Raw genomic sequence first — 27,916 nt, 5'->3', positions numbered from 1 at the left:
TTGCAGACTATAATTACTGGTTTGCAAAAAATATTTTTAACCCAAACAGATGAAATTAGATCATCTCCCACGGCACACCAGACTGTATCTCACTAGTGTGCTGCGGCACAGTGGTTGAAAAACACTGGTGTAAAATGTAAAACATGCACAATTTATGAAAAAGGTTACAAAATACACATTATAGAAAACATCACTACTGGTACGTGTCATTATTATACGAGGATAGAGTGATGCTTCTGTTGAAAATGTGTGTAATAAACGGCCATTTCTCCTTAAAACAAAACTTAAAAGCTTATCATGAAAAAGAACGTAATAAAGGTTTGGAGGCGTGGTCAAAGACGGTGTCGTCACAGTTCCTGTCTCAGTGGACCCAGCGGATTGGTCGACTCGCGGCCTTGGGGTTTCCTGCCCCAGAAAGCAGGGGTAAAACAATAAATCGAAGCTACCCCTTTAAGATTGAATCTCTGATAAGAGCAGAGATCACCAATAGCGCGGTCATAGAAGGCCTGACAATAAACACCTACCTTATTATTATTACTATTAATATCAACCATTCCGTCTACGTAGATTGGTGGTTCGAAAGGTAAGTTAGCCCTCCTTCACCCATGATGCGGTTGACAAGCTCATGCTAACCAGCTCGCTAACTTCAGTGCATTGTGTCGTTAAACCCCACAAAATTGTAGTTTAAAATGGACAATAGTAACAATTGCAACATTTTAAAAAGTGGACAAGCGCACGTTGCGAGCACGTACGAGCCTGTTCACCTCGCCGGTCAACGGTAAGGCAACGCGATTTTAGCACACTCTTCCCCTTTGTTTTCTTGGCGACGCCGCTTATTAATGGTGGACAATATTTCGGATGTTTCGTAAACATCGGGACGTTTAACGGCCACGTTTAGTGTTTTATCATCGAAATACGCATGTAGGCGCCGCTATATGAAACAATATTACACGACTAAGTTACAACATTACATTCGCTTTCTGTTTTGTTTTTTTCTTACCCCCTTTGTTTACAATTAAGTGGACAAATCAGAAACGTGTCATGTTCGTGTTGTTTGACCGTTCTTATTACCATCGAATGGTACAATTATACCTTCATTGTGCGGACTTTATGTAAGAATAAGCACAGGCTGGGAGGTGAAATGGGACGACGCCACAAGTTAGCCTGCCCTGTGCTAATGCTAGTTAGCCGGCTAGCTAAAACGCGTCTCTTGTTTGGCATGTCGTGTCCAATAATGCTTTATTTGGCTATTCCCAACTTTTTATGCATCTATGGCTTTGTATTATCAACCGGCCAGTGCACAGTGTCGTGCTAGTAGTAATGCCACAAACAGGATGCCTGTGTGGGCATGCAGACAGGCCACCAATGCAAACTCCGTGGATGTGCAACCTAGATTTTTTTTTGTTTACATAATTTGGTGAACGTTTATCTTTATTTTTTTTAAATGGTCCCTGCATCATCTTGAGCCCTCTTTGTCGTGATGGCGCACCAGCTTCTGCTTAGCTCCAATGCTAACAGTCAGCTGTCTGCTCCAAGTGATGTGGGCCTGTAAGTGAGACAAAGAACGCAGCCTTGTGCTAATAAACGGACAAATCAACAATTATTGAGCTTGTAGAGGGATTTAAACGGAACATGCACCTTTAAGCCACTTTTCTACAAAGCACCTGCAGTGGTTCTCAAAAGTTTTTTCACCAAGTACCACCACAGGGGGGAAAAAACACATGGTTCTCAAAGTATCAATCAATCAATCAATGTTTACTTATATATCCCCAAATCACAAGTGTCTCAAAGGGCTGCACAAGCCACAACGACATCCTCGGCTCAGATCCCACATCAGGGCAAGAAAAAACTCAACCCAATGGGATAACCATGAGAAACCTTGGAGGGGACTGCAATGGACGTCGAGTGGATCTAGCATAATATTGTGAGAGTCTAGTCCATAGTGGATCTAACATAATAGTGTGAGAGTCCAGTCCATAGTGGATCTAACATAATAGTGAGAGTCCAGTCCATAGTGGATCTAACATAATAGTGTGAGAGTCCAGTCCATAGTGGATCTAGCATATTATTGTGAGAGTCTAGTCCATAGTGGATCTAACATAATAGTGAGAGTCCAGTCCCTAGTGGATCTAGCATAATATTGTGAGATTCTAATCCATAGTGGATGGATCTAACATAATAGTGAGAGTCCAGTCCATAGTGGATCCAGCATAATATTGCGAGAGTCTAGTCCATAGTGGATCTAACATAATAGTGAGAGTCCAGTCCATAGTGGATCTAACATAATAGTGAGAGTCCAGTGCATAGTGGATCTAGCATAATAGTGAGAGTCCAGTCCATAGTGGATCCAGCATAATATTGTGAGAGTGTAGTCCATAGTGGATCTAACATAATAGTGAGAGTCCAGTCCATAGTGGATCTAGCATTATAATGTGAGATTGTAGTCCATAGTGGATGTAACATAATAGTGAGAGTCCAGTCCATAGTGGATCTAGCATAATATTGTGAGATTCTAGTCCATAGTGAATCTAACATAATAGTGAGAGTCCAGTCCATAGTGGATCTAACATAATAGTGAGAGTCCAGTGCATAGTGGATCTAGCATAATAGTGAGAGTCCAGTCCATAGTGGATCCAGCATAATATTGGGAGAGTGTAGTCCATAGTGAATCTAACATAATAGTGAGAGTCCAGTCCATAGTGGATCTAGCATGATAGTGTGAGAATCCAGTCCATAGTGGATCTAACATAATAGTGGGAGTCCAGTCCATAGTGGATCTAGCATAATATTGGGAGTGTCTTGTCCATAGTGGATCTAACATAATAATGTGAGAGTCCAGTCCATAGTGGATCTAACATAATAGTGAGAGTCCAGCCCATAGTGGATCTAGTATAATATTGTGAGAGTCTTGTCCATAGTGGATCTAGCATAATATTGTGAGAGTCCAGTCCATAGTGGATCTAACATAATAGTGAGAGTCCAGTCCATTGTGGATCTAACATAATATTGTGAGAGTGTAGTCCATAGTGGATCTAGCATAATATTGTGAGAGTCTAGTCCATAGTGGATCTAGCATAATATTATGAGAGGCTAGTCAATAGTGGATCTAACCTAATAGTGAGAGTCCAGTCCATAGTGGATCTAAAATAATAGTGAGAGTCTAGTCCATAGTGGATCTAGCATAATATTGTGAGAGTCCAGTCCATAGTGGATCTAACATAATAGTGAGAGTCTAGTCCATAGTGGATCTAGCATAATATTGTGAGAGTCTTGTCCATAGTGGATCTAGCATAATATTGTGAGAGTCTAATCCATAGTGGATCTAACATAATAGTGAGAGTCCAGTCCATAGTGGGGCCAGCAGGAGACCATCCTGAGCGGAGACAGGTCAGCAGCGCAGACGCGTCCTTGACCGATGCACAGACGAGTGGTCCACTCTGGGTCCCGGCCCTGGACAGCCAGCACCTCATCCGTGGCCACCGAACCTGTGCCCCCCCCTCCACAAAAGAGAGGGGGGCAGAAAAGAAATGGCAGATCAACTGGTCTAAAAGGGGGTCTATTTAAAGGCTAGAGTATATACAAATGAGTTTTAAGATGGGACTTAAATGCTTCTACTGAGGTAGCATCTCTAGCTGTTACCGGGAGGACATTCCAGAGTACTGGAGCCCCAATAGAAAACGCTCTATAGCCTACAATCGGCAAGATAGGATGGAGCTAGGCCCTTTAGTATTTTACACCTAAGTAGTAAAACCTTAGTCACATCTTAAGTGCACAGGAAGCCAGTGCAGGTGAGTACCACCATAATGGCCAACATTAAAACACAGTAGCGTTGTAGGCCCAAGTATTCATTAAAAGCAAGGCAGAAGTTTTATTTAACACGCATTTTTAATATTTATGGCCACTGTAACATTACACGGTTTGGACAGTAACTCTGTTTGAATATTTAAGCGAGTCTTTGGCATACCACTAGATGGAGCCCGCTCACGTACCACAGTTTGAGAATCACTAATATAGACATAACTTTCTCTTCACCGTACACACTCAAAAGTTCAATGCAACCAGTTTTCTTTTCACCGGAGTAAACAGAGTTGATTTTCACCAAATTAGTACGTATTTACAAACGCTGTCATGACAGACAGGTCCCTCCCGGCCATGTGCTGTTAGTTTACTCTATGCGACTTCATGGCGACTTTTTGAGTTCTAGTAAGCTTCACGCCAGGCCAGGCCAGGGCAATTATTTTGACTCAAATTTAGAGAAAAAAATGTGTCTGGGGGCCGGTATATCTGATTTTTAGGAACACTAATACAAAACCTTGCAATAATGTCTGATTGAATGTTAAAAACATGACAGACCGCCTTAAAAAAACGGAATGGAATTTTAAGTTTTTTTTACTGAATGAGACACCCAGAATGTACATGAAAATAAAGAATGTGAGATTTACAATATTAAATATGAAGGATAAAACACTGAATATTGACAACATATGAAAGTCACACCCCCTCTCGATCGACATATTTTACAATCAAGTGAAAGGCAACAAAAATGCAACAAACACAGCAAAATATGAACGCGAAGGGTAAAAAATAAAGCCACCTACAATCTGATACATCACTAAGCTTTAGAACTTTGCTGTAAAAATCTCCTTCCGCATCTGTCCCTGACACCCACATTTCAGGCTGGCCGCCCTGGAAACACTCTGTGGAAACGCTCCCCACCCACACTGCTCGGTGCCTCGTCTGAGCTACTGTGAATTAGATGACCATAGTAACTAATTATATTACCATAGTAACTAGTATATCATGCTAATGTGAAGATTCCAACCATTGAAATACTTTGTATAGTTCAAGATTTACGGTCATTATAAAACATCACTGCACATCATAATGGCAGCTACACTTTCCATCTTAAAGATGTAAAAACATTATTTGGGCATTTTCGGCGGGTCAGATTGAAAAGTTCAACGGGATGCATGCGGCCCCAGGGCCTTAATTTGCCCAGGTCTGTGCTAGGCTGATGCCCTGTAAGTTTGTGTACCTCGTACTGGAATTACACAAGCATTCTTACCGGCAAGCTGCTTTGCAGGCCCCATCGTAACTCTTACACAGTAAATCTTGATGAAAGTCTTCAAAAAGAAGGAATATTTTTAAAAAAAATGGACCCATTGGTGTCTAATAAACCTATTGATTGATTGATTGAAACTTTTATTAGTAGATTGCACAGTACAGTACATATTCCGTACAATTGACCACTAAATGGTAACACCCGAATAAGTTTTTCAACTTGTTTAAGTCGGGGTCCACGTAATCATTCTGTTGGATAGTGCCCGTCCTATTCTGTGACGTGGGCGCTCAATCCACTATTCAAGTCACGTCACATGGGCACACTATCCACCAAGCAGGTTTAGACCGCTGAGCGACTTTTTCAAAAAGAAAAGGGTTAAAAAAAAGCATTTCTATATGATGCAATCTGTATTTTTCAGACTTAAATGACCAAGTTATATCTAACTATGAGTGTATTCTTCATTATTATTATTCAGCTAAACACTGTTTCCCCCTCTCTTCCAGCACTTAATATTGTTTACCAAAGAAATGGTGATGGAGAAGCCAAGTCCCCTGCTAGTAGGGCGGGAGTTTGTGAGGCAGTATTACACACTGTTGAACAAGGCGCCAGACTTCCTCCACAGGTAAGGATGAACACACGCAAGATGGTGTCTGAGTATAGTTTTTAATTACGTTGTTTGTCTTCAGGTTCTACGGGAGGAGTTCTTCCTATGTTCACGGCGGCCTCGACGCCAGCGGAAAGCTGGCGGAAGCAGTGTACGGGCAAGCGGTAGGTCCTAAATATTCAGCTTGTTTTCTGGAATGATGTGAGAATAAGACAACTTTAATTTCCCAGGAAATCCACAAGAAGGTCATGTCCCTGCAGTTCAGCGAGTGCCACACGAAGATCCGGCACGTGGACGCCCACGCTACGCTCAGCGACGGCGTGGTGGTGCAGGTCCTCGGAGAGCTGTCCAACAACGGCCAGCCCATGAGGAAGTTCATGCAGACGTTTGTGCTCGCTCCAGAGGTACGCACGCCTACAAGTCTCACTTATAGATGGCAACACATTTGTCTTGTCATGTGACTTGACTCCGGATTACCTCCGCCAGGGTTCGGTGGCCAACAAGTTCTACGTACACAATGACATCTTCCGCTACGAGGACGAGGTTTTTTGTGACTCAGAAGCGGAACTCGATGAAGGTATTCAAGTAGTTTTACAGGCTAGTGGTTCACTTTTTATTTCACTTTGACACTTACCGTATTTTCCGCACCTAAAAAACTAAATTTTTCTCAAAAGCTGACAGTGCGGCTAATAACCCGGTGCGCCTTATATATGGATTAATATTTATTTTCATAAAGTTTAGGTCTCGCAATTACGGTAAACAGCCGCCATCTTTTTACCCCCGTAGAAGAGGAAGCGCTTCTTCTACGGTATGCAACCGCCGCCATAGAAGAGCAAGCGCTTCTTCTTCTACTGTAAGCAACCGCCAAGGTGAGCACCCGCCCCCGTAGAAGAAGAAGCGTGCGGATATTACGTTTCATTTCATTTGTGTGTTTCTGTAAAGACCACAAAATGTCTCCTACTTAGAGACACGCGTACAAGGTTCCACTGACTTTTGATATTCATGTGAACCGCACTGTGGATACAACGGGAACACGTACGGTGAATATTCGCACCACAGGGAATGAGAAGTCGTCCTTCACTGTGGTTCTAGCTTGCCATGCTAACGGCCAGAAACTTCCACCCACGGTGATATTCAAAAGGAAGACCTTGCCAAAAGAGAACTTTCCAGCCGGCGTCATCATAAAAGCTAACTCGAAGGGATGGATGGATGAAGAAAAGATGAGCGAGTGGTTGATAGACGTTTACGCGAAGAGACCGGGTGACTTTTTCACGCAGCTACGTCCCTGTTGATCTACGACTGCATGCGTGTCCACATCACAGATGGTGTCAAAAAACAAGTGAAGCACACCGAAGAAGAATAATTAGAGGGATTTGTGGATGAGTAATAACTTCAGAAAGTGAGCTTTAAATGTTTATTTTGTGTGTAGTATGACGCTAACGTATGAGCAACGTTGAGTTATTGATGTTGCTATTGCTCTGCGCTATTTTGAGTGTTACTATTTTTGTGATTGCACATTTGCACATTATATTTTGGGAGTGAACAGAGTTGTTAGAACGCTGGTTTGTAATATATTATTAAAGTTTGACTGACCTATCTGACTGTTTTTTTTGACATTCCCTTTAGCGTAGCGTAGGTGCGGCTAATAACACGGGGCGGCTAATAGGTAAACAAAGTTTTGAAATATGCCGTTCATTGAACGTGCGGCTAATAACACGGGGCGGCTTATGGTGCGGAAAATACGGTATGTCTTTGTTGCGTTTGACCTTTTTAGGGATCATAAAAGTGGTCGATTTTTATTTTTTGGTTCTTGAAACGTATCCGTGACAAATGGCTAGTGTCGATTTTAAATCGTAATCCGATTATGAAAATGTTAAAAAAAACAAGAAAATATTTAATCGATGTTCCGATCACCCCCACACACAAACACATCCCTGTTTCCCGTTTATTCATTTGTACAGTACAGGCCAAAAGTTTGGAGAACACCTTCCCTTCCAATGCGTTTTCTTTATTTTCATGACTGTTTACATTGTAGATTGTCACTGAGGGCATCAAAACTAGGAATGAACACATGTGGAGTTATGTACTTAACAAAAAAAAGGTGAAATAACTGAACATGTTTTATATTATAGTTTCTTCTAAATAGCCACTCTTCGCTCTGATTACTGCTTTGCACACTCTTGGCATTCTCTCCATGAGTTTCAAGAGGTACTCACCTGAAATGCTTTTAACTTCACAGGTGTGCTTGAAGCTAATCGAGAGAAGGCCAAGAGGGTGCAAAGCAGTAATCAGAGCAAAGGGTGGCTATTTTGAAGAAACTAGAATAAACATGTTTTCAGTTATTTCACCTTTTTTTGTCAAGTACATAACTCCACATGTGTTCGTTCATAGTTTTGATGTGACAATCTACAATGTAAATAAAGAAAATACATTGAATGAGAAGGTGTGTCCAGACCTTTGGCCTGTACTGTATGTGGCTACAAATGAACTCACCAATGCGGATTTGGTACGTCCAGGTTCTCCCAAGCTCATGAACAAACTATGATGGAAGTGTAGCGGTGTGAGTCGTAACTCCACTCACAACTCATCTCATACAAGCCAGATCAGAAGGGTTCTCTGGTGCCAGTTTTGCGACTTTGACGTCATATTTGACGCAAATCCCATAGGGGTGATGAAAGGATGGTCAGCGCCTGAGAGCTGCGGCCACCATCATGACCTCGCACTCCTTTCCCTCTGTTGCTAGATATCTCGAGATGTACGTTGTAATATGTGCTTTGCTATGGAGGTTTTTTCCCACTCCAGACTGGGCCCCCTTAGGAGCCCAGTCTAGATTGTATTTTTTTACTCATCCTTCCCCAGCGTTTTTACCTTTTCCCCATCTTTTACGGGGCGCCTTGTGGCGACCCATCAGCGTTCCTGTTCTGTAACCCTGTACACTGTTTGTTTTGTCTAATCTTTATCGGGTTTGTGCTGAAAACAAAGTTTCGTTGTACTTGTACAATGACAATAAAGACCTATCCATCTATTTAGCGAGGAGAGGTATGCATCACAAAGTGAAAGAGTGTGTCTTGCATTTACTTGGTATATTAAATACAAACAGTCACGAAAGGCAAAGTGAAGTGTTCGCCGCATCCAGAGAACATGCGCACAAAGTTTGCTGAGTGTTGTTTGGTGCTCGTTTCAATAACGCAGGAACTGTGTTTACAACTTTGCAGGATACTCGTACAGTGGAACACAGATTTGCAGACTTCGGTTTACAAGCTTTTAGACCGCGCTAAATATGCCTCCGTGTGCGAACCGTCTCTGTACGAACGGCTCATTCATTTTGTGTCCAGCTGGTAGCCATTTTGTGCTTGTTCGTATTGAAGACATCGGTACCACAGTAAGTTTTAGTTGTCATGAAAACAGACTTTTCTGGGAAAAGATGCCAAAGCAGATTATTTCACAGCGGCGGAGAACTACCTCTCGGTCAACCGTGTACACATGCCGTGTTGTGTGCTGCTTAGGGGCAAAGGACACATTTACCTGTATCCTCTGAAGACCTATTTTTACGATTGTAAAGATTTCAGACGACTATTGGACAAGAAGCCTCATATGGCTGCGGAATGGAAAACTGAACAGAGATGCGGTAGTGACAGCGGTGCGGTCTCTCTACGCGAGTGGCTCGCAGACACGGACATTGGCTTGAGTTTTGGAGGGTTATTTAATCTTGCCATAGAAAACTTGTAGCAGGTGGGATCTTAATTATACTTTGACACAATATAAGCATGTTTTGTGAGTTTATGAGCTAGAGCAGGGGTGCCCACACTTTTCAGCAGGCGAGCTACTTTTTAAATGACAGAGTCGAAGGGATCTACCTCATTCATATACTGTATATACACTACCGTTCAAAAGTCTGGGGTTACATTGAAATGTCCTTATTTTTGAAGGAAAAGCACTGTACTTTTCAATGAAGATAACTTTAAACTAGTCTTAACTTTAAAGAAATACACTCTATACATTGCTAATGTGGTAAATGACTATTCTAGCTGCAAATGTCTGGTTTTTGGTGCAATATCTACATAGGTGTATAGAGGCCCATTTCCAGCAACTACTAATGGTACAATGTTTTTGCTCATTGGCTCAGAAGGCTAATTGATGATTAGAAAACCCTTGTGCAATCATGTTCACACATCTGAAAACAGTTTAGCTCATTACAGAAGCTACAAAACTGACCTTCCTTTGAGCAGATTGAGTTTCTGGAGCATCACATTTGTGGGGTCAATTAAACGCTCAAAATGGCCAGAAAAAGAACTTTCATCTGAAACTCGACAGTCTATTCTTGTTCTTAGAAATGAAGGCTATTCCACAAAATTGTTTGGGTGACCCCAAACTTTTGAACGGTAGTGTAATTTATATTAATTTATTTATGAAAAATACGTTTTTGTTAACAAGTTAAAAGGTGTTTAATGATAATACAAGCATGTTTAACACACAGATTCCTTTCTTTCCTGAAGACAAGAATATAAGTTGGTGTATTACCTGATTCTGATGACTAGCATTGATTGGAATCAGACAGTAGTGATGACAACGTCCAACTTTTTTAATGGAGGAGAAAAAAAGTCCTTTCTGTCCAATACCACATGAAAGTGCTTGCTTTTTGCCATCTTATTTGTCCAGCTTCCATACTCCTTTTTATACACTTTACAAGAAAAACATTGGCGCAAACTCCGTGGCTTGCGGGCTTGTGCACGCCAGCTTTCTGAGACTCTTATTTTGTTAGCGCAGGCAGGATAGAGCAGCGCTTTTATTGTGAAGACAGGAACTATGTGGTCAGTCTTTAGGCTTTTGACAGGAGGTATGGTTGAAATAAAAACTGTTTCTCGCCTCCCTGACGGTCTTTTTTTTCCTTCACACTGAGCTCGCAGCAGCCAGCGTCATCTCACAAGACCCTCGGGTGCCGTGAATGTCAATCAAGTGACGAAAGTGACGTCATAGTGAAGATTTCTGATCGCTAATTTTTAGGACTATTTTTTTCAACGCCTAGTTGGCGATCGACTGACACACCTTCCGCGATCGACCGGTAGCTTGCGATCGACGTAATGGACACCCCTGAGCCAGAGTATGTTTCGAACTATATTTAGACTTATTAGTTTGGTTGATATCGTCAGGAAAACTGACGTCAGAACGACTGCAATCGCATGTTTACAAGCACAGCCACACACGTCATTGGTAGCAAAGATGGCGCCTGTCGTTTAGTGGGCAATAGTCTCTCTATATACGTGGCTCTGTCACTCCCGCCCCCTCCCTTTTTACCTCTCTGTGGCTTTTTCTCTCTCCTCGTAAGGAGTAGCGTAATTTAGGGTTTTTGGCAATGTTTATGCAGTTTAAGTGTTTTTTACTTTTTAAAAAGCTTATTATTGTAACAGTATGGTTGTTTAAAGTTGAGGATATTTGTGATTTCTAGGGATGATACTCGAAACCGGTTTTCCCGGTTGTTCGATAAGAAAATAACCGAGTCCTCGGACTCTAATCCCTTTTTGAGAACCGGTACCCGTTATCGAGACCACTATAGTAAAGAAAAGAGTTGGTTCTTTATTCGAATCCCTCGGAACAAATCCCGTCCCGACCAGAAATGCTCCGCGTGACATCACAATAAATCAGTCACGTAGCTCAGTCATTAGGCGCAGATAGCGAAAGCAGGAAAACAATGGACGGGAAAAAGCGCTCCAAGGTGTAATAAAGTTCAAAACAAAAGGTATAATCCAATGAATAACTTTACTGAGAGATTTGAGCAGGGTACAAACTCATGAAGAACACTTTTACGACCCACCGGAAACATAGCAACCAGGCTAGCAACGCACCTCCTTTACGGCAGCTGTTGCAACGTTCTTAAAGCAACCGCAGCACATACATATATATACAACACATCTCCCTTTTTTAACTTTTGTTTTTCTTTCCTTGTAAACAAAACAAAATCACACTGTATATGTGTTGTCTGTCTAATTATAAATAATGCAGACGAGGCGTGTTGGCTGAGTTCTTGACGTTTACTTTCACGGGTGACGACATGCAACAACACTTTTCGGGGCTACCGTGCATGCTTGTCACTCCCGTTGCATGATGGGTAGTGTAGTTGTTATATTCCCTAGCTCATAACATCTTTCCCCTATAAAGAAATAATGTTAACTCAATAAAGTGTATTTCTTTTTTTAGCTTTAACTTTTCATTTTTTAGCATTGTAACCACATTTGCAAACAACTTTTCTCTTCATAGAATTTTCTTTCTTTCTTTAAAGTGCAAAAATGTCAAAGTATCATAAACAGTTATGTCAAATAGCAGCAGAATTGCACTTTTTGGAGAGCTGTATTATTTCCAGTTTTGTGCCCAAGGGACTGATTTTATTTAACACTATATTATTATTTATACACCTATAGTGATCACAGAGACAGCTTGTTTTTGTGTTACTGTATATATTTGTTTTTCTGAAAAATCCCACTTAATATACTTTGGGTAACAACAGTCAATGTTTATTTATTTTATTTTTTTAGGGGGGTAACAGTCAATATTTATTTATTTATTAGATTAAATTGTTTTCTTATATAATAAAAGTGAGCTTTTGTAAAACCAAATATTGTGTGTTTTTTTCCATATACAACAACCTATCTGGACTCGATAAGAGAATCGATAAGGAATCGGTTCGATAAGAGGATTCGATAATAGACTCGAACTCGATAATTTCTTATCAAACATCATCCCTAGTGATTTCTGATCGTTTGTAAGGGCACCAATGGGATTTCAGTTAAGCTTGCTGTTGTTGTTTTGGCTTGTTAATAAAGAGAGTTGATCCAGCACATCCTTGTTTTGTTTGATGGATATAAAGTTCGTAAATCAAGGTTCCACTGTACTTGCTCATAACTCCGCTAGTACTTTTGTCTATTCTTGCTGTTCCGCTCTACCGCTAAGATTTGTGGGTACAAGTTCCCACACACAGAAAACCTGTAGAAATCCAAGTTGTGACGGTGGAGTGTTTCCCAGGGGACTGCAGTCTATCTGTGGCGCTCGATGATGACATTGGCTCATTTGCACAATTGGTGGTCATGACGCATGTGCATGTCATTTTTTTATGGATGCTGTAGGGAAATACCAAACAAAAAGCGCTCGTCGAGAAGAGCTATTCTTCAGGTTTTTCTCAAAGTGTTTAGGTAAAGCAGAAAAAGTTTATAAATTTGTCCCTAAAGGCAACCTAGAGACGGACTAAATACTCAACAAACAAAGTCGCTAAGTTGGCAACACTAAGCAACGGTGGCAAATCCTCGAACATATTTTCTGTAGGGAAATTGGACCGTTTGACTTAATTGTAACACACAATCACATTATTGGTTAGTGTTTAACTTGTGGTTTGTGTATGCTTGAAGTTGTTAATGTTTCTGCTTTTGCTGATAGAATCAGAAGAGGAAGTTGAGGAGGAGCCAGAAGAGAGGCCGGCATCCCCCGAGCCTCTTCAGGAGAGTCCAAACAGCGCCACCTACTACGAGCCTCACCCCGTCGCGTACGCTAAAACTTCACCAACTACTCCGTTTCCTTGAGGCAAGGAAGTCATTTTCTGCTTTGCTTTGCTCCTGCAGTAACGGAGTGGAGGAGCCCATGGAGGAACCTGTCCCGGAACCAGAAATGGAACCCGAGCCTGAGCCCAAAGTGGAGGAAATAAAGTCTGAAGTCGAGGAGAAAGCTCTGGAAGAAATGGAGGAAAAAGCCCCCTCGCCGGTCCTAGTGGAGTCGCCACCTAATGCCCAGGAGCCGCCTAAGGTTAGAGAAGATACTTGTACTTCTTATTATACTGTACATACACAATATTTATGTTTGAGAGATTGCACCTTTTTCTCTCAGAAATGGTGTGATCAAGGTTTAATTTTTTTCTTCCTTTTAATAACTAATAAAAATAAAGTTTGTAGTTGATTGCACTGAGACAAAATGGCCTCTTTGGCAGAATTAATATATGTAGAGATAATACCAAGAATGGCTACACTTTTGTATTGTAAAGCATTGTATTTCTATCCAAACTCTTGATTGAGGAGCATTTAAACAGATGGTGATGTTCCAGTGCTCTGCTTATTACAAAATAAGTTATAACAATTACATTTTATATAAGTATATATATATATACACCCCCCACAGACCTTCTCTTGGGCCACAGTGACCAGTAAACACCTTCCTCCTTCGGGCACCACCTCTGGTATCTCACCCCATGTTGTTAAAGCGCCAAGCTCCCAGGTAATCAGAATGTGTCCCTTTTTAAAAAAACAAACTATATATATATATTTAAGTACAGTTAATACTTCATAAAAGGCCACAAGCACACAGTCAGCTGAAAATAGACACTCCTAACGCGTTTCTCGCTTTCAACACGCAGCCTCGAACTGAAGCCAAGCCAGAGACGCAAGCAGCGCCGCTAAGACCCCGAGACCAGCGTCCCAGAGACAGACCGACCTTCTCCCCACGTCCACCCCGATCAGGTACCGCTGATTTATGTATTTCCAGAGGTAACACCTGATAAGGTGAATAAAATATGCTGTAAGTTGACACCCTTTATCCCCCTGTCACCTTTCAACAGATGGCATGCCATCCTCTGAGGCACAAACAGGGAAACCACATTTAAGTTTCGTCAACAAAGGTAAATAGACATTTTTTATTTAGAATATTATTTTGCCAGACTTTTTAGTTATAATGTAATTTATTTAGTCATTTATTTTGATTGATAGTTATGAACTTTGTGTAAGATACAAAAAAAATCACAAATTTAGTGGATGGGTCAAAGAGAATACTATACCACGTTTCTTTAAATAGTGTTTGTTTACTCAGCTGCAGAAAGTACCTGGTGTTCATTAGAAGGAAGACGTCAACTCAGGAGGTTGATTGTATTTTCACAAAGTTTTTTTTATTTTTAATTCACAAAAAATACACAATATAAAATAAATGCTATATCACAATATGATGTCTTAAAAAGGTGTTGGAATGTTGCATACAGCAACTGAAACTCAACTTCAGCTTTACAGATGCCATGTCTGTTTTTATGTTACGATTTGTTCCAGCTAATTAAAATATTGTGAGAGGAGAAGGAATACCGTACTTTCAGGGCTGTAGAGCGCACCAGTATTTAAGACGGATCCACCAAATTACGGTACGAAAGACTTTGTAAATGTTTACCTTAATTGTTTCCTCACGGTGCCTGTACCACGGATGATTAAACAAAACAGAAGTCATTGTCATGGACCAACAAGCTGTGGAAGCTAGCTCTCCAATCATCTAAACCAGTGCTTCTCAAATATTTTCTGTTACGCCCCCTAGGAAGAAGAAAATATTTTGCGGCCCTCCGCCCCCACTCTCCACCTTGACTATAAATAGTATAATTTGTCTCCGCATAACATTGTAAACTTATTAACATTAAAGGAAACAACACACTGGCCTTTCCTCGTCTCCCACCGTGGTTACAGTGAAGCAAAGTGCTACATATGCTTCATCATATTCTCGTACGGCTAAAAAAGCATGTTCCCCGAGGTCACACGCCTGCCCCCCCATTTGAGAAGGACTGAGCTAAACCGTTTCAATAAATCCACAGTTATGTTTTGGTAGGGGTGTAACGGTACACAAAAATTTCGGTTCGGTACGTACCTCGGTTTAGAGGTCACGGTTCGGCTCATTTTCGGTACAGTAAGAAAACAACAAAATATACATTTTTGGGTTATTTATTTACCAAATTTGTAAAATCTTTCACCAAAAATATTTTTCTTAGTGTAATATTTGATGTGAAGTAATGGGAACCTTGGATAGGTCAATAATTCATAATAACATTGATTTTGATTCAATATTATGTTTTGAGCAATGACAGTTTGGAAGAAAAACAAAACAGCTTTGTTTTATTAGTCAACATTGCAACTTTTTCTAAATTACATTTAACCTTTAAGCTTTTTTATTTCACTTTTGTTATGTTTTTGTTTATTTGAATAGTATTTTTAGAATGTGCCGTGGGCCTTTAAAACATTAGCTGTGGGCCGCAAATGGCCTCCGGGGCACACTTTTGACACCCCTGCTATAGATAATAACAAATTAAATGTGATAAATCTATGGATAAAAAGCAGAGCCTGGCGACGCATGCGCGTTTATCATAACTCTCTCTCTCTCTCTGTCTCTGCCCCTCCCTCACCAATGCTGCTGCGCACACAATTTGTTTTGTTTTTAACCCCTTCTTAACCCTGAACGTACATTGAAAATACACGCAACCCTAACTCAAAATGCCGGACATTTGAGGCATTTAAGAAACTCTGCCCTGACAGCTCGGCAAAAGAGGACATGTCCGGTGAAAAGAGGACGTATGGTCAGTCTATCCTAGCCCGTTAGCTGCTAGCATGCCGTGTGTTGTGCCTCGGTGTGCATTGTTTACACAACGTGCGGTACGCTACTTAATATGTCCGTGTGGAAACTCGTTCGGTACACCTCCGAACCGGAACCCCCGAACCGAAACGGTTCAATACAAATACACGTACCGTTACACCCCTATGTTTTGGTGAATTTATGCAACTGGAACAATACAAATAGAATGCCATTGTAAGTTAATAATACTAACACAGACACTTGTCAGCGTGTTAGAAAATGTGCTAATGATAACGACGCGAGCTTGATAACATTACAATAGCACGTACAAATGCATTACAATAGCACGTACAAATGCATGAGAACACATGGGACGGTTTAGTAAGTATGAATTGTTTTAGTTATATTTTAAAACAACAAACTTGGTTGAAGTGATGAATGAAGAATTATTTCGAGCAGAAACGTAATAGACAAAACAGGATATACTTCCGGTTCCAGGCACCAAACAGGAAGTACACTTTCAACCCCCCGCCCTTGCTATGCGCAAATTCACCCGAAGGAAGGTGCAATAGCACAAACAATACCACACCTTTTCAGTGTCTCTGTTAATGTAATATGAAAACTATTTGTTGAATACAAAACATTGTGACCGTTTGCGAAGAAAAATCCATAGATTAGCTGCACCGTTTTATAAACTGCAAGATTGGAAGCGTTGGGGAAAAGTTGCGACTTGAAGTCCAGAAAATACGGTATTTTTTTTGTCTTGATAGATGTGTGCTCCCAATTGAGTGACAAACTAATTTCCCTGATCACACTGTGACCTCCTTTTGTTTTTACCCTTTAGGCGGTCGGGGTGATGCTGATTCGGGTGAAATGGACACAAGGCGATCTGTACGCTACCCGGACAGCCACCAGCTCTTTGTAGGCAACCTCCCGCATGACATTGACGAGCTGGAGCTCCGAGACTTCTTCATGAGTATGTTTGCTTTTGTCTAATCACCTTACATTCCCTACGAGATTCATTGTTGTCATCTACCATCGTAACTTTCCAATGTGTGCGTTTTTCAGCTTATGGAAATGTCGTCGAGTTGCGGATCAACACCAAGGCCGTCGGCGGGAAGCTTCCTAACTTTGGATTTGTGGTCTTTGACGACTCTGACCCCGTGCACAAGATCCTGGGGGCCAAGGTAGAAGGGGCATGTATAACCGTTTACTACCCACTTTTATTCACTGGCTGGTGGGTTTGCTTGTATAGTCGTGATTAGGACTGCACGGTTTTGAGAAAAAACCTAATTGCGATCTTTCTCTCAAATTACATAAAAATGCATAAACGTAGGAAGATAAGGAGTGAAGGAGGACATTTTACTTTTAGACTGGCAACCAACATATTCTTGTCTCCAGATGTCAAATAGAACAATAAGCAATATTTGGCTTTTTGCAGACAGACTTTTGTCTACATCATGCTCTTAAACTAATTCGATAAACACTACAGTGTTTATAATGTAATCAAAATATAAAATCATTATAATCCATTTAAAAGGACACACTTTCATTTCCCATTACTGTAGAATTGTTTACCATTGGAAGGTAAATAACTTTTCAATATCCTAAATAAATAAACAAAACAAAAAAATGTACTCAATTTATCTTAAATACTAAACATCTTAAAGTGCTTTTTTCCCCCCAAGTTGAAAAACTACGTCAGATTGTCTTTTTTTAAAAATGTTTTTATTGTGGCCGTCCCGTAATCACGGCATTCTCGCTCGTTTGATGGGCTCTTTCTGGCCATCCAATTTGAATCTGAGATATTCCCATGACGGGACATTTGTCTCTGTAATAATTTGTTTTCCTCCTAATTTTGGTTTCTTTGCGGAACTTCTCACAAGTCTGTTATGCTTCTTGTGTGTATGCGTGCGTGTTTGTTTGCGCCGAGAGGAGGACTTGCACTGTTAAATGTGCTCAGGTGCTGAGAGCAGGGATGTCGCGGAATTAAAATTTCTTATCACGGTTATTGTGACCAAAATGATCGCAGTGTTTTTAAATGTGCTAAAAAATTCAGAAAGTACTTACTGAAATCTTCTAACCAAGTTGTATTTAAAAACACAACACATTCAAAATTACTTCCTTTGTAGAAGAATCAATATTGTAGATAAAAACACTGTTTCTGGACCTCAATTAGTAATAGAATTTGCATTTCCAATCAACAACAGCATTATAAACAAAGTAATGTGGCAGGAAAAAAAACAAATGAACAAAATGAATGTGAAAATTGTGCAAGATAGTACTTTATGGACATAAAAGATAAACAAATGTAAACATTTTGCAAAAGGGAACCTAGTGGCCATAAGACGTAACTAAATTTTTTGTCCATATAGGTAAAAATAGTGTTCATAGATTTTGTTGGCCAACAAAAATAAACAGGAGTAATACCTCTCACATCGAATACACAATCTTCACAGCCTACGTTCAGTTCGATGAGATGACAAAACATTATAGCTATTATTGTTATTTGAACACTGATACAGTTTGCAGTTGAAGGATGAGTGAACATCCCAGTAAACAAACTAAAGACTTTATAAACAAGTTGTGGCAACTGCATGTTTCCTCACCTCATTAACTCTCACAGCTGACGGAGGCTGTATCGAGAACATAAAAGCAGCATCAAATAGTTTTCTCCTTCGCTGTATACTTAACCAAGCGCTCTACTCTCTCTACTCCGAGGGTAAATCTCCGTAGCAAAGTCCGTATAGTTGTGTTCCGCCATGTTTTTCCAAGCAGAACGACGCTAGCGTGCAAGCGCCAGTGCTGCTGTGACGTCGTTTCCAGGAAGTAGGCAGTGTTGCCCAATTGACTTATTGACTATCGGCCCAAGCCTAGTCACCACTAAAACCTTTTCCAAGGTGCAAATGGTGTTTGTTTTTTACCACACAAACTTGCAGTTTCCATATTTAACCCTTTTGATTGGCCAGGAACCATAGTCGTGGTACAGGTTTCATTGGTTCTGTGACGCAGCTCGTACTTCCAAACTCTTACTGCGAAACGGCGTCGTTCATTAAAATTAATTATCGATTTATTCCCCAAAACAGCACAAAGTCCATGGAACATGCCTTTTTAAAATAAACTTTAAATGCACTTTTTACGTAAGAAATATTGTATGAAAAACAATACAATAGAATGTAGTACTGATGACCAAAGTTTAATTAATATATTTAATAATGATGTAATAAACCCGTTTTTGTTGAAGGCCACATCACAATCTGGATGCCGGTCGTAACAGTGAATTTATAGGAGTATAAACGTTACACAATTTGCACAGACCACTGTTTTTAATCATATTTTGTACTGACAGATTGATGGATACCATCCTTTGAAGTAATATTGACAAGCAGTTATTTAAGTATTTATTTTGATGACAAGAAAGTGCTTAGAATATATTGTTGCATGATCAAATAATAAAGTGGAGAACGTATACAATGGCATGCAGTACATTTTTCTGTCAAAATTGCAAAACAAATGCATTCTGCCAGAAAGTGCTTTATTTCCTGTCTTTTGCCGGCCACACAGTTTGTAGGGTCAGATTCCAAACTTCATAGCAGATTAGTATCATGGGGACAAAAAAGTCCCTATTGACAAGCATTGTAAATACCATTTTGAACTACAATCATTACGCAATATATTAAAGCGTTTTCTCATTTTAAGGTTTCATTTTCAAGCAACAGAGTACACTTCATCATATTTACAGTTTATTATTAGATGAGACAATTTTGGTCAAGTGTTTCTCACAGGACTTTGACGCGGTGGGAGGGGTATGGTACGTGATGGCGCAACAGCCGATGACTGCCATTACTCTTTAGAAATACAATGAAAAGAAAAACAAACGATCAAACAGCGAACAAAGTTTTTGTTTTGTTTTTGTAGCGGGAAAAACCGTGTGCATGTATTTATTTTCAGTTCTATAATCTATTGTCAAAATATTGGATTGGGAATAGAAATCCAATTGGATTTGAGGGCAAAAATTCTGATAAGGACATACACTACCGTTCAAAAGTTTGGGGTCACCCAAACAATTTAGTGGAATAGCCTTCATTTCTAAGAACAAGAATAGACTGTCGAGTTTCAGATGAAAGTTCTCTTTTTCTGGCCATTTTGAGCGTTTAATTGACCCCACAAATGTGATGCTCCAGAAACTCAATCTGCTCAAAGGAAGGTCAGTTTTGTAGCTAAACTGTTTTCAGATGCGTGAACATGATTGCACAAGGGTTTTCTAATCATCAATTAGCCTTCTGAGCCAATGAGCAAACACATTGTACCATTAGAACACTGGAGTGATAGTTGCCGGAAATGGGCCTCTATACACTTATGTAAATATTGCACCAAAAAGCAGACATTTGCAGCTAGAATAGTCATTTACCACATTAGCAATGTATAGAGTGTATTTCTTTAAAGTTAAAACTAGTTTAAAGTTATCTTCATTGAAAAATAAGGTCTTTTTAATGTGACCCCAAACTTTTGAACGGTAGTGTACCTAGTTATGAATATTGTGTATTAATAGTATATGCTGTGGAACTTGGATCTACAAACTTATTGGTTCATAATAAAGGCTTAGTGGCCACATGCGTGGACAGCGCCTTTTAGCTCTTATTTCCAAAATTGTGTACACTACTGAATTGGGGTCTTATGGCTGCTTATCTGGACATTTATACTGCCATCTGGTGGTGTCAGAAGAGTATAACATACAATGGAATTTGGGGGGGAAAAGTGTAAAAATAAGAATTAGCATGTCACTAAACATGAAGTACACATTTGTGTACTTATGGACTAAGTACATCATATCAAAAGATGATTCTTAGTTTTTATTCTAATTACGGTCCAATAAGCCCAAATAGCAAAGAGAAATAAAAAAAAGAAGCATGTAAACAAACAGCTTGGGCCTTAAGAGGTTTTAAACATGGTTCGCCGACTGAAACATTGGTATAGTGAAACAGATTTCCCCATAAGAAATAATGTCAACATGAATAATTGGTTCGAACCTTGACAAAAGTCCATATTCTATATTTCTTTAAAGACACTATAATGCAGGGGTGGGCAATTAATTTTTACCGGGGGCCGCATGAGCTACCCGAGCACTGCTGGAGGGCCACATCGACAATATTCAATTAAATTTTGCTCAATATTATTTTTGATATATACCGTAAGATAAATAATAATAATAATAATAGTAATACTTCAACATAGTGTGTGTAACAGCATTCCATGACTAATATAAATAAATTAACATTAATAATAAATGACAGTAAAATAAGCACACGTATGACTGAGGAGGCATAGTGTAACTTTGTGTGGTGTTTGAGTTGTCCGACTTTTTGTGTGGCCTTAAAGGGAAACTTCGGTTTTTTTCAACCTGGGCCCTGTTTTCATAATTTTTTCTGTATATGTGAGTGCTGGATAAAACATTTTTTGAGGTCGCGCCAGTATTGAGCAGGGCAGGCAGCCTCCAGCCCAGCTAACGCTCGTACACAGGGCAACTGGCTCTCGTCAAAATTCGGCCTATAAACATGCATTTTTTTCACACTGACAGGCTCAGATAGTTACAATGAGTGTCCGACAACATACTAGAAAGGAGAAATTAACGTATGTCTCTACCTTTAGCTGGAGATCGCTGTTTGTTGTGAGCTGTGTCCAAATCTCACCACGCTACAAATCTCGTTCCGAAATCTCGCGATAACTCGCGACAAAACACCGGTGGAAAAACAGTTACCTGACTGAGGTGAAGAGAGATGACTGAAGTGATTTTCTGTTGGATTACCGAAGACTGTTATTTTAGTTTTATAGAAAAGGATAAAAGTAAAACAATGGTCTCTTCACCTCAGTCAGGTAACTGTTTTTCCACCGGTGTTTTGTCGCGAGTTATCGCGAGATTTCGGAACGAGATTTGTAGCGTGGTGAGATTTGGACACAGCTCACAACAAACAGCGATCTCCAGCTAAAGGTAGAGACATACGTTAATTTCTCCTTTCTAGTATGTTGTCGGACACTCATTGTAACTATCTGAGCCTGTCAGTGTGAAAAAAATGCATGTTTATAGGCCGAATTTTGACGAGAGCCAGTTGCCCTGTGTACGAGCGTTAGCTGGGCTGGAGGCTGCCTGCCCTGCTCAATACTGGCGCGACCTCAAAAAATGTTTTATCCAGCACTCACATATACAGAAAAAATTATGAAAACAGGGCCCAGGTTGAAAAAAACCGAAGTTTCCCTTTAAACGCACCAGTGGTTTAGTGGTATGCGTGTTGGTGACAGATGACAAGTTGGTTTTGGCCTGGTTTGTACGGCAGAAAATGACTAGTTTTTCGAGATAGAATTGTTTTACTCATGTTTTTGGTGTGGTTATGTCCGAATATAAACAGTTTTGTTCAATAAAGTGATCGATATAATTCCTGTCCTCGAAGCATCTCGATAGACGTTACAATAATTGAACGGTGTTCAATTGAACGGTGTTGACGAACACCGTTAGGGCCGCTTGTTGTCACTGTCACTCAAAGTTGCATTGCAAAATTCCATAGAATAAATATGTTTATTTTGTTTATAATTCAGATGGGATTTGATTTGGTGCGCGGCATATACTTGCTGCGCGCAGCGGACGCTTGAGCAGTGCGCAATTGCGCAGGCACGCACCTTAGGTGAGGGGACGTTGCTTTGCAGTTCATGTGTTGTTGAAAACACGCCATTCCTCATCAACTTTTCTCTTTTTGGCGTCTCGGGTGTAAACCGTGCATCACTTGTCGCTGCATGTGCACCTTCACTCGCAGGTTACACACGGACACACGCCCATAAATAATACTTTTCAAAATAAAAGCAGCACAGTTGTATTGCGCGCAGGACATAGATGTTTTTTCAACTTTATTTTGTAATTGCAGTTGTTCACATTCACTCACAATCAAGCATACGTCCACACGGAAGTAATACAAATAACGATTTTCAAAACAAAAGCAGCACCGTTGTATTGCACACTCGACATAGATACTTTTTAAAATTTATTTTGTAATTTATAATTGGCCTCACGCGGGCTGGACAGGGACGCACAAAGGGCCGGATGCGGCCCGCGGGCCGCAGAATGCCCAGGTCTGCTATAATGTGTATAAGTATCAAAATAACATAAGCAGATAATGGCTCAACAATCAATTTTTGCGTGCCAGCAGCTTGAGGGTTCCAAGTTCGATCCTCACTTCTGCCAGCCTAGTCACTGCCGTTGTGTCCTTGGGCACCCACCTGCTCCCAGTGCCACCCACACTGGTTTAAATGTAGCTTAAAAGATGTATATAATGGGTTTCACTATGTAAAGCGCTTTGAGTCTCTAGGGAAAAGCGCTTTATAAATATACACCTCATTTTTTTAAAATCCAAAACACAACAGTTAGCTTAACCGTCAACGCGTCCGCACAAAAGTCCCGTTTGGTGTACTTCAAACAAAATGTTACCAAACATGTTGCTACAATCAAAAACAAGAGGAGTTACCTTGTGACCTTGAATATTTGTGGCATTTGTCTTAACAGTGTGGGAGTGGCAAATAAGCATAGCGTCCCCTTCCACATGTTCCAGCCACTGCTAGCGTTGGCACAAAAAAAGCAGTGTGAGGCGCTCCTCCATCGACTGGTGTTCCGGCACTGCATTCCCTTTAGCTAAAAGTCCCCCCTGTGGCATCTTTTTCCAAAAAAGTATGGTCTTATCAAAGGAAAACGATGGGTGGAAAGCTCCCTTTGCTGATAAAATCCAAGTTGAAGCCTCACCATCAGCAGCCATGCTACACCGACGCGGTGGATGACGGCTCCTCTTTTTAAACTTTTCCAAACACCCACGGCTCGCTTTAAATTGTTCTTCCGCGCTGGTTCCAGCATGCTCACTTTATAGTACACCAAGTCGCTATATAAATGGCAAGCCTTCTGTCAAATGATGGCCTCAAAAATGCTATCTGCTTCTCATTTAGCTACCGCATTTTTCGGAATATAAGTCGCTCCGGATTATAAGTCGCACCGGCCGAAAATGCATTATAAAGAAGGAAAAAAACATAAGTCGCACTGGAGTATAAGTCGCATTTTTGGGGGAAATGTATTTGATAAAAGCCAACAGCAAGAATAGACATTTGAAAGGCAATTTAAAATGTCTAAAGAATAGTGAACAACAGGCTGAATAAGTGTACGTTATATGAGGCATAAATAACCAACTGGTATGTTAACGTAACATATTATGGTAAGAGTCATTCAAATAACTATAACATATAGAACATGCTATACGTTTACCAAACAATCTGTCACTCCTAATCGCTAAATCCCATGAAATCTTATACGTCTAGTCTCTTACGTGAATGAGCACTTTGGCTTAAAAACGGACTATAAAGATGAAGTTATAACACTGAAACGCCCTCAGGAAGAGGTGCTTTAAGACATGGCTAGCTAGCCAGCGGCTAATGTCCATCTGCAGTGTTTTAGTCACTTCTAAATCACTAATCCTCGCCTCCATGGCGACAAAAAAATATGTTTCTTACGAGTATCATTATCACTGCAGGACGAAGAATAGCTATACATGCTTCACTACACACTGGAGCTCACTGGCATCACAATGTAAACAAACGCCATTGGTGGATCTACACCTAACATCCACTGTAATGATACCAAGTAAAAGGGCGTATTGAATCGATACTACTATGATTATTACAGCAATATTTTTTAGCATCAAAAAATATTTTTCCCATTTTTTTTTAAATTCATATTATGTTTATAAACTTAGTAAATATGTCCCTGGACACATGAGGACTTTGAATATGACCAATGTATGATCCTGTAACTACTTGGTATCTGATTGATACCTAAATTTGTGGTATCATCCAAAACTAATGTAAAGTATCAAACAACAGAAGAATGTGATCATTACATTTTAACAGAAGTGTAGATAGAACATGTTGAAACGGAAAATACTAAAATATCAACAGTAAATGAACAAGTAGATTAATAATCAATTTTTACAGCTTGTCCCTCCGTAATTGATAAAATAAAATAATGGAAAATGACTATATGTTACTGTATATGTCAGCAGACTAATTAGGAGCCTTTGTTTGTTTACTTGCCACTAAAAGACAATTTGTCTTGGTTGTTCACTATTTTATTTAAGTACAAAATTGCGATAAACATGTTTTATGAACCGTAAGATTTTTTGTTAAAATAATACTAATTTTATTTGTAAAAAATAAATAAAAAAAAAGCACTTTACATCAAGTAAACAGTCTCAAAGTGCTACAGTGTATTAAAAAATAAAAAGATAATAAAAAATAAATACAAACAAAACCTAGAACAGCCAAATAGCTAAAACTAGTATGCATATATCAAAAAAAAAAAATGTTTTTTTTAAAAAGAAGGGTTTTTAAGCCTTTTTTAAAAGCATCCACAGTCTGTGGTGCCCTCAGGTGGTCAGGGAGAGCGTTCCACAGACCTGGAGCAACGGAGCAGAAAGCCCGGTCTCCCATTGTTCGTAGCTTTGTCCTCGGATAATAGAATAAAGCCAATAATGCCATTTTTGTGGTCCCCTTTATTTAGAAAAGTATCAAAATACATTTTGCTACCGGTACCAAAATTATTGGTACCGGGACAACACTAGTTCTGTGTCAGACGAGTGACGTCTATGTTTCTTGCCCGCCCACAGCCCATCATGTTCCGTGGAGAAGTGCGTCTGAACGTGGAGGAGAAGAAGACGAGGGCGGCGCGCGAGCGTGAGAACCGCGGAGACGATCGGCGGGACATGAGGCGCAACGACCGAGGCCTGGGAGGAGGCCCGCGAGGCATCGTGGGAAGCGGCATGATGCGAGAGCGCGACGGGAGGGGACCGCCCCCTCGAGGCGGCATGGCGCCCAAGCCGGGCATGGGCTCCGGAAGGGGCTCCGGCGGACCGGGCGAAGGTCGCTACGCCGCCACGCGCCGCTGAAAACGCGGCGCCACCTGCAACGTGGAAGTAGTAACGTGTTCTTCATCTTCAACCGTTCTACATGTATAAACGTATATTTGGGTTTTTTGGTTCAGTTTCTGGTTCTTTTTTTTAACTTTTTTCCTTTTTTTTGTTTGTTTGTTGCTTTCGGAATGTGACACAGCCTGTCGAGCGTTTGAAGTAGACGAACAACTACACAAAAATGTCGCTTATTAGTTGTGAGCCGAGGATCCCTTTTTTTGGTATCTCAAGAAATCACAAACTTTAATTTGTAAATTTAGTGGACACCCAACCAGGAGTAATCGACTACCTTTGTAGGAGGGACTGAGAGACTACCACTAAACAGCCCAGTATTTGGAAAAGAGATTATATATAGAGAGAAATATGCCTTGACTTAAGTGGTAAATCCTTCTATTGCACATTTTCTACCTGCCCGTTACTGTTGAGAAACAGCAAGATGCAAACGTTCCAAAGGGGAGAGGCCTGTCTTTTTTATTTTTTTTTATTTTTTGTTTTGTTTTTTTCCTCGCCCTTTCCCCCGAGAGACCATTGCTTCAAATGTATTGCATAATGCACTCACCAATATGCACTCATGGGTACTTTTTTTTTTTTTTGTGGTGTTTCATTGACAAGCTGGAGACGTAACGGGGCAGGCCTCGCTCACAGCCGCAAACTTCTGCTGTTGTACTTTTTTCAACTCAAACTTCAATTATTGGCGCTGGATGGACAAGAGGACTCCACCTTGATAAACATAACAATCCTGGATTTATTTTTTCTCTCTCCACCAAACAAATGACAGTGTGTGTGTGTGTGTGTGTGTGTGTGTGTGCTGCGAGGATAAAGGTGACAACGATGGCGGCTCGGTCTGGGTTCTTTCGGTTCCCCTCTCCCGTCTGTCTTCACAATGTGAACGTGACGGAATAAATGTACAGCAAAGTTTACTTTATTGCTTTTCCTTTTCACTCGGTTGAAATGAAAAAAAAAAAAGGTGCCTTCTACGTTCACTTTCTCTTTCCTATAGCGACTTCATTTTTGGATAATACAAAAGTTGCAGTATTTACAAGGATTCTACTTTTCTGCTGAGGTTTTTTCCCCCCGTTACCGCCTAACATGTGACTTTGTTGTGTTTGCTCCTATCTGGCCCGAAAAGGTACATTTAAAGCTGTGACAGCGCCACAATTTAAAACCAAACCATCTTTTTAATGTTCTTTTTGTCCTCCAAATACAATTTTGTAACGCGTGTGTGTGAGATTGGGCTGGCTTGTGTTTGCAGCCGACTTGACTCGGCAAATACTTTTATCAACTTTCTAGCTGTTGTATTTTTCATACTGCTGGTTATTCATTGTGCATAAAATATAATTGTTTTTGTTGCTTTTTGGCTGGGAAGGACAGTGAGATGTTTTTTTTTGTTTTGTTTGAATCTTGCACTGAAAAGGGGAAAGTGATGTAGCAACTTTATTTTCCTGGATAAATGCGCTAATGAGGTCTTCCTTATCTGGTGGTATATTGCACTATTTTCCAAACATTTCTGGGACAATCTCTTTTTTGCCGCTCGGAACACAGTCTCCTCCCAAATTAACTGTAATAATCTGCATATTTTTCCACACGTGAGCTAGTTTTGATAAATGCTTTTCCTTTTTATGAGCTTATATGTGACAGCTCAGTTTTGTCAGGTGTTTTTTTTTTTTTTTTAATCTTCACAAAAACAATCTGTAAATTTGTTATTTTATTCCTCCCTGATTGAGATCGCAGTCGGCTGGTGAATGATTCCAGTCCCCTTTTTTTTTTTTTTTTTTAAACGGAAATAAGAAGTTTACTGTGTTGGCTGCCATCGTTTAATTGTTGCTATAGTATACAACAGTTTGCAGGTGTATGATTTTTCTTTTGTTTTTCCATTTTGAATGTCAGACCTAATAAACTACTGATATCACA

The 27,916-nt window shown here is 40.2% G+C and overlaps 1 protein-coding gene across 3 annotated transcripts; it reads left to right on the top strand.

Moving 5' to 3' along the window:
- The first annotated feature begins 423 nt into the window (after nt 1–423).
- g3bp2a (G3BP stress granule assembly factor 2a) lies at nt 424–27,916 on the top strand. Of its 3 annotated transcripts, none has more exons than XM_062033545.1 (13): nt 424–583; nt 5,566–5,684; nt 5,749–5,830; nt 5,897–6,070; nt 6,153–6,243; nt 13,092–13,197; nt 13,274–13,454; nt 13,824–13,919; nt 14,059–14,161; nt 14,260–14,319; nt 16,861–16,992; nt 17,085–17,203; nt 25,706–27,916. In XM_062033545.1, exons 2-13 carry the CDS (start codon nt 5,590–5,592, stop codon nt 25,982–25,984), a joined length of 1,518 nt encoding a protein of 505 aa, XP_061889529.1. In that variant the 5' UTR covers nt 424–583; nt 5,566–5,589; the 3' UTR covers nt 25,985–27,916. The 3 variants fall into 3 exon arrangements, with proteins under 3 accessions (XP_061889529.1, XP_061889527.1, XP_061889528.1); XM_062033543.1 differs by having other exon boundaries at nt 17,085–17,212; XM_062033544.1 differs by lacking the exon at nt 424–583 and adding an exon at nt 753–778 and having other exon boundaries at nt 17,085–17,212.

Source organism: Entelurus aequoreus, linkage group LG22 (assembly GCF_033978785.1).
Source record: "Entelurus aequoreus isolate RoL-2023_Sb linkage group LG22, RoL_Eaeq_v1.1, whole genome shotgun sequence".
Lineage (NCBI taxonomy): Eukaryota > Metazoa > Chordata > Actinopteri > Syngnathiformes > Syngnathidae > Entelurus > Entelurus aequoreus.
The sequence above is the reverse complement of the archived record's forward strand: the minus strand, read 5'-3'. Positions and strand labels throughout refer to the sequence as shown.

Bases quoted from the DNA above. Each gene is read 5' to 3' on its own strand.
- g3bp2a (XM_062033543.1), top strand. From the start codon at position 5,590: ATGGTGATGGAGAAGCCAAGTCCCCTGCTAGTAGGGCGGGAGTTTGTG. The intron at 13,198-13,273 runs GTACGCTAAAAC...TTGCTCCTGCAG, and splicing joins TACGAGCCTCACCCCGTCGC to TAACGGAGTGGAGGAGCCCA. The intron at 13,455-13,823 runs GTTAGAGAAGAT...CACCCCCCACAG, and splicing joins ATGCCCAGGAGCCGCCTAAG to ACCTTCTCTTGGGCCACAGT.